General features: G+C 44.2%; 1 protein-coding gene across 1 annotated transcript in view; it reads right to left on the bottom strand.

The window, feature by feature from the left end:
- Positions 1 to 1,380: 1,380 nt before the first annotated feature.
- The window catches only part of SLC41A3 (solute carrier family 41 member 3), a 177,758-nt gene continuing 167,604 nt past the window's right edge, over positions 1,381 to 11,534 (bottom strand). Inside the window, exon 10 of the mRNA XM_040454922.1 lies at positions 1,381 to 1,613. Within this exon, the coding sequence (XP_040310856.1) occupies positions 1,396 to 1,613 (218 nt within the window). The 3' untranslated portion in view covers positions 1,381 to 1,395. The remainder of the gene's footprint in view (positions 1,614 to 11,534) is intronic.

Here is an 11,534-nt window from a genome sequence, read left to right as displayed (position 1 = left end):
ATTTGTGGGTCCAAGCCCCACATCGGGCTCTGTGCTGAACGCTTGCTCTGAGCCTGGAGCCTGCTTTGGATTCTGTGTCTCCTTCTCTCTCTGCCCCTCCCCCTGCTTGTGCTCTGTCTCTCAAAAATAAATAAATGTACAAAAAGTTTTTTAAAAAGGAAATAGAGGGGAAATTTGGCCTCTGGTGTGCTTCTGCCCATCGTATTAGTAGAGGGGGGCAACATTGGCTGTGACATAGGAAGAATGTGCTTCCATGTGATGATCAGATGGTGGGAACGAGGCCTCAGTGCTCTATTTATTCAAAAGCATTTTTGTGCACTGATCACATCCAGAATCATAGTGCATATGCACAAACTGTTCTTCCAATTGAAGGTAGCTCCCTCCATTAGGGACAGGGGTCCATGTGCCTATCCATTTGCATGATACTGTAGCCTGCCTGCCACCAGGGGCTCAGGTACAGGGGTGGGCAGCTGTCCTCTGGGACATCACCTCTGGGAGCCCTGTACTGGGTTGGAAAAGGCTGGGAAACTCACCCCTAAACTGGGGGCCTCGGTTGGTGTAGGTGACAAAGGGTAGGGTAACCATGTGTGAACTGAGAGCAAGTTAGGAAAGCAGCAATGGGAAAGGAATGACCGACTACTCAATGACTACAATGAGCCAAAGCTGTGCATTCAAATGGGCATATGGGAAACTGAGGAAAGAGACCATGACCTTCCCTTCCCCTTGCCCCACACAGGAGGTGAGCTCCACCCCCAACCACGGGCTTTGACTACCCAAGAGCATTCTCCATGGGCACCTTCACACACCCTGGGTATGGGCAGGGCCACATCATTCTGAAACCAAATTCAGAAGGACCCAATGCTATACCTCTATCACCATCACAGACATACCACCAAAACTCCAAGCTGAAACAAGAGGATATTACTCTGAGACACTGTTCCAGAATAGTGTCCATGCCAACCCCCTCTCATTACAAAAGCTCAGGAGTGGCAATGGAGACACACACTGCCAGAGTTCTTCACCACACATGAGATTTGGAGAAAGCTGAGAATGAAGTGCCATTCGCAGTCTCCTATCAACCAGGTTGTATCCAGAATAAGAAAGGCCTGTGGGTTTAGGCCAAGGTGGGGCCTCTGAAGGACTACACCTGGGAGCCCTGTCAACAAGAAGCCTGCCTTCTTTCTTTAGGAGCCAGGGATTTCTGGCTTGGTCTATCCATGAAATTTTTTCCCATCAGTTGAGGGAGGCAGCAGTGTTTGAGCTGTAGCTATGGGGTTCTGAGGGCTCTTGCTTAGGAATCTGCAACAAGGACTTGGTTCCCTCATTCCTGGCAAGGGCTCTTCCAATGCTCACCCCTTCCTCATTCATACTGCCCATGTGCAAACTGTGGGCTTTTCAGAATAAAGGCACTTCAGTCATCCAGGTCGGTGAGGCAAGCTGGCTCTCCTTTACCCTCCATAGCACAGCAGTCCAAGCACTAAGTACACCGGGACTCAAGGCCTTCTTTCCTTTGGTGGAGCAGAACCTGATAGCTCTCCCTGAGCACAGGAACAGAGTGGGAAGTTGCGGCCTAGGCAGGGGTACGAGCTGAGTTAGTGATGACTCCATAGCTCCTAAGGGAGAAAAATAAAACATTTCTCAGACACACAGCAAGGGAGATGAAGTGGGTGCCAGGTGGGCCATAACTTGACATTTCCAGTGTGAATGGGGATTCACTTGGACAGAAGATGTCTTGCTTCATTTGCCCTTGGCCCAGAAAGAGGCCAGCTCCCTGTCCAAATCTCTGGCCTAGCCTACTCACCAAACATCCTCTGCTGGGACGCCTTCAAATTCCCTCAGCCTCAGTATGGCCACATACTTCTGAAGCCAAATGAATTAATGAAGAAGGAGCCCTGTGGCAAAATCTCACCCCCAGTCCCAAGGACTTAACCACACTCCCAGGTGGAAGACAGAAGATAGGACTTTTTGAGACACTGATTCTGAATGGACTGTGGGAAGAACCATGTTTCTACAAGAGATCCAAGATGTGTCAAGGCAAATAAGGTGGGTCAGAGGTCTTCAGAGTGTGGACGAGGAATTCTATGGAGATGGGAATGCCCAGGCCCTGTTCCTGGCAACCTGTAAGAAGAAGAACACCAGAGGGCTAAGGCAAAAACACCCTCTAGAGTCTCCATCTGGGAGCCCTGTCAACACCAGGCCTGCCTTCTTCCTTCAGAAGGACCTAGATAGCCCTGGGACTTGGTCGACTTTTGTTGCTTTTCATGCCATTGCATGAAGTAAGCAGTGAGAGTGCTGTAGCTGGGAGGTGCCCCCAGCTCTGGTTCCAAAGTGTGGAGAGAGGCATTGGTACCCTATTCCTGTAAAGGGCTCTTTCTGTGCTGACCAGCTTCTGGAACCTCCTGCTCATGTGTGGACTGTCTGCTTTCAGAAGGAAGGCACCTCAATCAGGCAGAGCAAGGAGGCGATCTGGCTCCACTCTCTCCACCTCTTGCTACAAATAGCCAACCACCAAGCTCACTGATATGAGGAGTATTCTCCTTTGGGATATCCGATGCTGATGGCTATAACTGAGCATGGCATGGAGTGGGAACCAGATGCCCGTCCTTGGGTGCCTGCTGAGTGAGTGTCATCTCCATGTCTCCTAAGTGTGAATCAAGAGGCAGTCAGAAACACAGGGAGGCTGAGGAGATGGCTGCAGCCAGGACCAAAAGGCATTCGATATTTCCATCCAATGGGAATGTGATCAATGTGGAATGGAGATGTTTATCTTCATTTCCCTGAGGCCTAGCAAGGGAGCCAGCTCCTGGCGTATACATCTGCCCGAGACTCCCCATGCACAGCTCTCGACTGGACCCCTTCTGATGCCCTAGGGCTCTGGATGTCCATGTAGTCCTGGAACCACAAGGCCAGGGACTCTGGCTCCACCTATCACACAGTCATAAGGGCTAGTTACCATTGGACATATGCAGCACGATATAATACTCTAAAAGACAGAGTTTTTATGGACCCCAAGATGAAGCTTGATGGATGATAAAGCAATTTTCTGAAACTGGATGCAACACGAGGGCTAGTGTTCTTCATGTTTAGAAGAACCTGACGAGCACAATGTATTCACAATCTGGCCAGCACAGGAATCAAAAGAACTTTTGGGGTCTTTGGCTATAGGAGTGTTCCAAAGGATGCCCTTTGTAGCCCTGTGAGCAAGAGGCTCACATTCTCCCTTAGGAAATAGAGCAGAACTTTGAATTCTGGTGGGTTTTATCCCATCATATTGGTAGAGAGGGTCAGCAGTGGCTCTGCAATACGAAGAATGTGCTTCCATGTGATGATCAAGAGGTGGGAATGAACCTTGGTGCACTTTTTATTCAAAAGCCTTTTTGTGTGCTGATCATGCCATGGAGCATGGTGTATTTTCACAGACTGCTCTTCCGAATGAGGGTAGCTCCATGTATTAGGGGCTGGGGTCCATGTGGCTCCCATTCCTATGATACTGTTGTCTGCCCAGCCCCAGGGGAGCAGGGACATTGGGGGTTGCTGTCCTCTTGGACATCAGGCTCTGAGAGCCCTGCATTGGGTCAGGAATGGCTTGGAAACTCACCTACAAACCAGGGATCTCAGTTGGTGGAGGGGACAGACACAGTGTATCACACTGTACTTTTAGGCACCTAACACTAGGCCATTTCCTGGTGCTTCTACACAAGGGTTTAAGAATACTTCTGACTACATATCCTCAAGAAGCCTTCTAAGACCCTCTTGCAGCCAGGGGTACTTTTCATCAGTAAAGCACAAGTGTCTACACAGAGAGGTGGTGAGGAAAGTGTTACTCTATATGTCTATGAGGGACAAGAATGTCACTTGAAGCACAGTAATGCTTTGGGCACTTAAGCACGGGGCCTTTCCCTATGGCTACTATAGAATGTTTTTTAAAGTTTTTATTTAAATTCCAGTTAGTTAACATACAGTGGAATAATAGTTTCAGGTGTAGAATTCAGTTGTTTCACCCTTCCACACAACTCCTGGTGCACATGACAAAGTGTACTCCTTCATTCCCATCTCCTATATAACCCAATCCTCCCACCCATCTTTCCTCTGGTAACTATCAGTTTGTTCTCTATAATTAAGAGTATGTTTCTTGTTTTGCCACTTTTTTCCACCATGATTATTTATTTGTTTTGTTTCTTACCTTACACATAGGAGTGATATCATACGGTATAAGCCTTTCTCTGACTGACTTATTTCACTTAGCATAATATTCTTGAGCTCCATCCAAATCATTGCAAAGGAAAATTTCATTCTCTTTCATGGCTGTGTAATATCCCATTGTATATATACACCACATCTCCATCCATTCCTCAGCCAATGGACATTTGAGTCCTTTCCATAATTGGCTATTTTCCATTGTGCTGCTAAAAACAGTGGGGTGCCTGTATCCTTTTGAATTCTTATTTTTGTATCCTTTGGGTAAATACCTCATAGGGCAATTGCTGGATCATAGGGCAACTCTAAGTGTTAAAGGGTAAGCAATTTTTTAATTAATTTATTTGAGAGGGAGAGAGTGATAGAGTGAGAGATGGGGAGGGGCAGAGAGAGATGGAGAGAGAATCCCAAGTGCACTCCATGCTGCCAGTGCAGAGCCCAATGAGGGCTCAGTCCCATGATTGTGAGATCCTGACTTGAGTGGCTATCAAGAGTCAGTCGCCTGACTGTGCCACCCAGGTGCCACAGGGCAGTCCTATTCTTAATATTTGACAAAATTGTGTCCTGTTTTCCAGATTGGCTGCACCAGTTTGCATTGCCACCCACAGTGTCAGAGGGTTTCCCCTTCTTCCCATCCTTGCCAACACCAGTTGTTCCTTGCGTTGTGAAATTTAGCCTTTCTGACAGATGTGTGGTGATATCTCATTGTAGTATTGATTTGTATTTCCCTGATGATGAGTGATGTTGAGCCTCTTTCCATGTGTCTTTGGGGAAAGGTTCACCTTGTGTGTTCCCCTGTGTGCTCCTCTCCCTCCCCCTCTTTCCTCAATGAAGACTCCCTCTCCACTGCAGCACCCTTGATATATCTCTCCCCCAAACCCCCTCTGTGCTGTCTACCTTCTTTGATGTGGATTCTTCCCTCCCTGTAGCTATGGACTTGGTTCTGTCAGTCTTCAGGTTGCTTTCTGGGGTATTTAGAATGATTTGCTAGTGATACTAGCTATGTTCAAGGGATGAGACTGCACGGTTGCCATGCTAGCTCTTCCAACACACACTAATAATGTTTCAACAAACTGTGAGATGTATGTGAAAGTCTACATGAAAGACACTTGAGCAGTGTTATTTCAGGCAGTAAATCACAAGGCGTGGGTGGTGTCTAGTGGGTGTTTTGAGGGGTACATGTGTGGTGTGTGTGGTATACATTTGGAGTGGTTTTGGTTCAGTGCATAATCCTGTTCTGTATGGATGGCACGTATGTTGTATATGTGGTTTGTGTCTGTGTATGGTATTTTTGTGGTGAGCGTGGTGTGTGTATGTTGTGTTGGTGGTTTGTAGGTGGTGTATGTGTCTTTCTGTGTGCTGTGTGGTATATGTGTTGTGACTGTACTATATATATCATGCGTGTATGCTCCACATATAATGCCTGTGTGGTCTTTGTATGACGTGTGTGTTTTGTATGTGGTACATGTGTGGTTTTGTGGTGTGGTATATGGCTGGAGTTTGTGTAATATAAGTGTGGTGTGCGTAGTGTGCATAGTGTCTGTATGTCATGTACGTACGGATTATCATGGTGTGTTTATTATGTTTATTGTATATGTGGTGTCTGTGTAGTATCAGTGTGTTTTGTGGATGTGGTGTATATATGGAGTGTGTTTGTGTGGTATACGTGTGTAGGGTGTGTATGTATGTGTGTGTGGTATGTGTATTATGCGTAGAAAATAGTGTGTGGAAGATATCTGTGTGATGTGTATGTGGTGTGTATGTGGTGAATGGGTGAAGTGTTTGTGTGGTATTCGTGTGTCATGCGAGGTATGTGTTTGTACTATCTGTTGCTGTGTGTTTGGTGTAGGTGTGGTGTAGCTGTGTGGTATACAAGTCACATTTGTGCCTATATGTACATTGTGTGCGATGTCTGTGTAGTTTATGTGTAGAGGAGGTGGCATCTGTCTTCTGTATATGTGGTGTAGGTTTGGAGTGTGTGGTGTGTATGTGGAGTGTGTGTGGTATATGGGAGATGGTTTGTTTGGAAATTGTGTGCTGTATATGTGTTGAGTGTGAGACACTGTGGGAGGGTTATAACTGTGGGTGTGTGAGGCATGTGTGATCTGTGTTGGATATGTTTGTGGCATATGCATGGTGAGTGTGTGGTGTATATGTGGTGTGTGTAATGTACGTATGTGTACATGGTATATGTGTGATGTAGGTGTGTATGTAGTATTAATGTGGCTAATGCGATGTGCAAGGTGTGTGGTATGTCAGGGTGTGCATGTATGTGTGTTATAAGTGTCTTGAGTGTAATGTACGTGTGGTTGTATGTGGTGTATTTTTCATAAATGTGCTGTGTTTGTGTGTTGTGTCTTTGTGTATTGTGTTATGTGTGATACATGTGTGGTGTTTGTGTGTAATTTGTGTGGTTGCATGTATTGCATGTGTGTTATATCTGTGTTGTGTATGTGATTTATATATAGTGTTTGATGTCTGTGTGTGGTGTATGTTTGGTGTGTGTTGGTATATCTGTGATGAGTGTGTGGTATACCTTTGCTAGGTGTGTATATGGTGTGGTGTGAAAGTATGCTGTGAGTACAGTGTATGTCTGGACTTTGTGAGTTGAATGTTCTGTGTGTGTAAGTGTGTGTGGCATGTGTGGTATGTATTTGGTGTATATGTGGTATGTGTGTTACATATTCCTTTGTTTTCACTTGTGGTGTTTGTGGAAATGTTATATGTGAGGAGTCTGTCAAGTATCTGTTTTATGTGTGTTGGTGGTATATTTGTGGCATGCTGTGTGTGTCTGTGTGTTGAATGTCTGGTCTGTGTCTTTGGTGTGTGTGCTGCATGTGTGGTGTGAGTGTGAGAGATGAATGTGTTTGTTCTGTGTGGTATATGTTATGTGTGTGTGGTATATATTTGGTATGTGTGTTTTCTTGGTATTGTGTGATGGGTGTGGTGTTTATGTGGTGTGTGGGTGTGGAGTGTGTGTGATGGATGTGTATTATTGTGTTGTTACTGCTTGTCTTTGTGTGGGGGTGGTGTGTGTACTAAATGCATTATTTCCATGAGCTGTATGGCTTGTGGTGTGTGTGTGTGTGTGTGTGTGTGTGTGTGTGTAATATAGGCATGGTGTATGTATTATGTGTGATGTGAGTGTGGATTCAGTGTGGTATGTGTGGTATTTGTGACATATATGTGTGGTTTCCCTGTCATGTATGTGTAGTGTTTCAGTGGCAAATGTGTGTCCTGTATTATGTATATGTGTGTTGTGTGTGTGATATATGCATGTTGTGTGTATGGTGTGTGAGACACATGTGTTCTTTGTGGTGTATATGATGTGTGTGCATGCTATTTGTGTGTGTGCTGTGTATTTTTGGTTAATAGCTGGTCTATGATTTGTGTGTGGTATACACATGGGTACACTGTATGTGTGATATTTTCTGTGTCTTCTATATGTTGTGTTATCAGTGTGATGTGTGTGGTGTATGTACATTTTGTGTGCTGTGTGCGGTGCATGTGGTAATATATGCTTAGTGTACATGTGGTGTCCATGTGGTTATATGTAGTTTGTCGTGGCAAACAGGTGTGGGAGTTTGTGTGGAATATGTGTGCTGTGTGTGGTGAGAGGTTTGTATGTCATGTGTGTGGTTTATGTGTAGTGTGTATATGTGGTATATGTGGTGCGTGTGGTATCTGTATGGTGAAGATTGGTGCATATGAGGTATGTGTGCATATGTGTGGTAGATGTGTCATACCTATGTGTTGAAATTGTGGTCCATGTGGTATGAGTGGTATAAGGGTTGCATGTCTTTTGTGTGTGTTGTGTGTGTCCTTGAAATATGTGTCTTGTATTTGTAATGTATGTGTGGTGTGTGTGGTGAAAGGGTGTTGTATGTGGTGTGGGTGCATTGTATGCTTGTCTTGTGTTTGCATGGCTTATATGTGAGGTAGGTGTGTTATATATGCAGTATAAGTGTTGCATGTGTTGCATGTGGGCATGTTGTTGATGTGTGGTGTGTGTGTAGTGTATGTGTGGAGTAAGTGTGTGCTGTATGTGCAGTGTTAGCTGGTGTGTGGGTTCAGATTGTGTTTGTGACACATATGTGGTGTGTGCATCATAATAATTCTATGTGTGTATGTGTAGTGCATGTGTGTGATACATGTGTTGTATATGAATAGTGTTGTGTTTGGGGTATGTATCCTCTGTGTGAGTTTTGCATATGTGTCGTGTGTCAGTGGTGTTTGTGTGAGGGCTGTGTTTTGCGGCAGTCTTTGTGTTTGTGTAATATACATATTGTCTGTGTCTGGTATATGTGTAGGTTGTGTCTGTGGTAAACATGTGGTCTGTGTGTGGAATGTATAGTATATATCTCTTGTGTGTGTATCTATGTGGTGTACATTTGGCCTATGTGCATTCTTTGTAGTGTGTGTGTGTATACATTGAATGTGGCATATTCCTGATAATGGTGGTTGACTCCATGGTATGTATTTGATTTGTGTTTTGTGGGGTTGTTTCTGGTGTTTCTGGTTTGTGTTGTGGGTGTGTGGTGAGTATGTATAGTCTGTGGTTTGTACGTTGTAGGTGTTGTATTTCTGATGTGTGTGTAAGTGGTGTGTGTGTGGTGTATTTGTCAAGTGTGGATTGTGTTGTATGGATTGTTATTTTATGGGTGGGGGTGTGTAGTGCATGTGCCATGTACGTGCTTGGTGTGTGTGTGCTTTCTAGGTGTGGTCTGTGAAGGGTATATGGGTGGTGTCTGGGGTATATGGGTGGTGCAGCAGTGTTGTATGTGTTGTGTGTTGATTTGCACGTGATAGATGTGTGTGGTACATTTTTCTCATGGAAGTGTGGTATGTGTAGTTGCATGTGGTGTATGTATCCTGGGTGTGCTTTCTGTGTGGTGTGGGTGCTGTTTGCAGGATATGCTTGAGGATCATGCTATATGTTTGGTGTGTGTCTAAGTATGTGTGGTGTGTGTCTGAGAATATGGTGTGTGTATCTATGATTGGAATGAGTGCTTATGTGTGGTATGCATGGAATGTGTATGTGTTGTATGGGGTGTCTGTAGTATGTACACAGTGTGTGTGTGTGTGTGTGTGTGTGTGTGTGTGTGTGGTATATGTGTGGTGTGTGCGTGCGCTTTATGTGTGTTGAGAATGTGGTATATCTATATAGTGTGTGTGTGTGTGTGTGTAATAGTTTTGGTGTGTTTGTAGTGTTTGAGTGGTGTGTCTGTGTCCATTGTGTATGTGTGGCATGTGTAGTGTATGTCTGTGGATCTATATAAATATATGGTTATTGTGGTGTGTGTGTGTGTGTGTGTGTGTGTGTGCATGTTGAAAGTACCTGGTTATTGTGTGATGAATGTGTGGTGTGTTTGTGGTATCTCTGTATGGTGTAAGGGTGTTGTGCTTGAGGTGTGTAAAGTGTGTGTGTTTGTGTGTGGCATATGTGTGCTGTACATGTGGTGAAGGTATGATATGTGCTGCATGTGTGGTATATATGTGGCATGTTGTAGTATAGATGCAGTGTGTATTTGGTATATTTGTGGTGTGCATTGTACAGAGGCAGACTGTGTGGTGTGTGTGCAGTATATGCGTGGTGTAAGAGTTCTTTTTGTGTTGTGGGTATGTGGAATGTGTGTGTGAAATATAGGTGTGGTGTGTATGTGATGTGTGTGGTGTGTTGAGGTATATGTACAACATGAGCAGTGTGTGGTATGGATTTGGTAAGGTTATTGTGTGTTTTACTTGTGGAGTGAGTGTCCCATATGTGTGGTTATTGTGTGATGTATATGTGGTATGTCTGTGATATCTCTTGTTTGGTATAGGTGTGGTGTGTTGGTGTATTGTTATGTGTGTGGTGTGTGTGGTATCTGTTTAAAGTGGTTATGATTTAAGTGTTTTTGCGTGTTTTGTATGTCTGATACGTGTGGCATATGTAGTGTGTGTGTGGTTATAATATCCGTGTGGTGTGTGTGGAGTGTGCGTGGTGTCTCAGTGCTATGTAGTTGGTTTATGTGTGTTCATGTGTGCTATAAGTATGGCATGTGAGTTGTGATGATGGTATATCTCTGATGCGTTTGTTCTCCATGTAGAGTTGTGTTTATGTGGTATTTGTGTGGCACACATGCTGTGTGTGGTGTTTGTGGTGTTTGTGCTGTGTATGCACATGTGGTGTGTGTGTATGTCTTATGTATTATGTGTGGATATGTGTGGTGTTGATATTTGTTTTGTAGATTTGCTTGTGTACATTTGTGTGTGTATTTGTTGTTTGTCAGTTATATATCTCATGAATGTTTGGCATATATGTGGGACATGTGTTGTATATGTGCTATATTTGTGGTGTATCTGTGTCATGATGGGTGAGTGTGTGCTATTTTGTGTAGTTATGCATGTGGTATATATCAGTGTGTTTCTGATATATGTATGGTATGCCTGTGTGTTCAGTGTTTGTGGTGTGTATGAGTGAGAGAGTGTGTACTATATGTACAGTGTATATGTGTTGGAAGTTTGGTATGTGAGGTATATGTGGCATGTATGTGGTGTGTATGTGTGTGTGCACACATGTGTTATATATGTGAGGTATGTGTCTGGTGTGGGTGTGATGTATGTGTGTTTCTGTGTGACATGTATGGTTTGGGCAGTGCATGTAATGTGTGTGTGTGTGTGTGTGTGTGTGTGCATGTGAATGTGCAGGTGCATGTGGGAGTGTCTGTGGTGTGTGTGGTGTGCATGTGGTATATTTGTGGTGTATGGGCAGTGTGGTGTGGTGTATGTATCATGTGCATATATTTATGTGTATTGTGTTTCTTGTGCATATACTTTGTGTGTTGAGTATAAGTGATATGACATACTGTGTATGCGTCTTTTACATGTAGGATATGAGTGGTATGGGTGTTGTGTACATGTGGTGTGTGTGTAGTTTATGTGCAGTGTGTGGTATATGTGTGATCTTTGTGTTTTTTGTGATGTGTGTAATATATATTTGTGCTGGAATGCAGCATATGGGTGGTGGGATGGAGTGGAAGTGGTGAAGGTGTGGGTTGTGAAGTGTCTGGTGGTGTGCATGGTGTCTGTTTGGTGTGTGTTTGTGTGGTATCAGTGTGGTATGTGTGCAGTGAATTTGGGTTGTCTCTGTATGTGTAGGATAGGTGTGTTATGTCTGTGATGTGTGGGAGTAAGTGTGGTGGTGTGAGTTGTGGTATATGTGGGATGTGTATGAAGTATGTGCAGAGTTTTTGTGTATGGCATCTGTGTTGTTTATCTGTGTGGTGTGTGAGGTGTATGTGTCATGTATCTGATTGTGCTTGCAGTATATGTGGGCATATTGTGTTTCTTATATG

Source organism: Herpailurus yagouaroundi, unplaced genomic scaffold (genome assembly GCF_014898765.1).
Source record: "Herpailurus yagouaroundi ecotype Mexico unplaced genomic scaffold, PumYag 214, whole genome shotgun sequence".
Taxonomy (NCBI): Eukaryota; Metazoa; Chordata; class Mammalia; order Carnivora; family Felidae; genus Herpailurus; species Herpailurus yagouaroundi.
The sequence above is the reverse complement of the archived record's forward strand: the minus strand, read 5'-3'. Positions and strand labels throughout refer to the sequence as shown.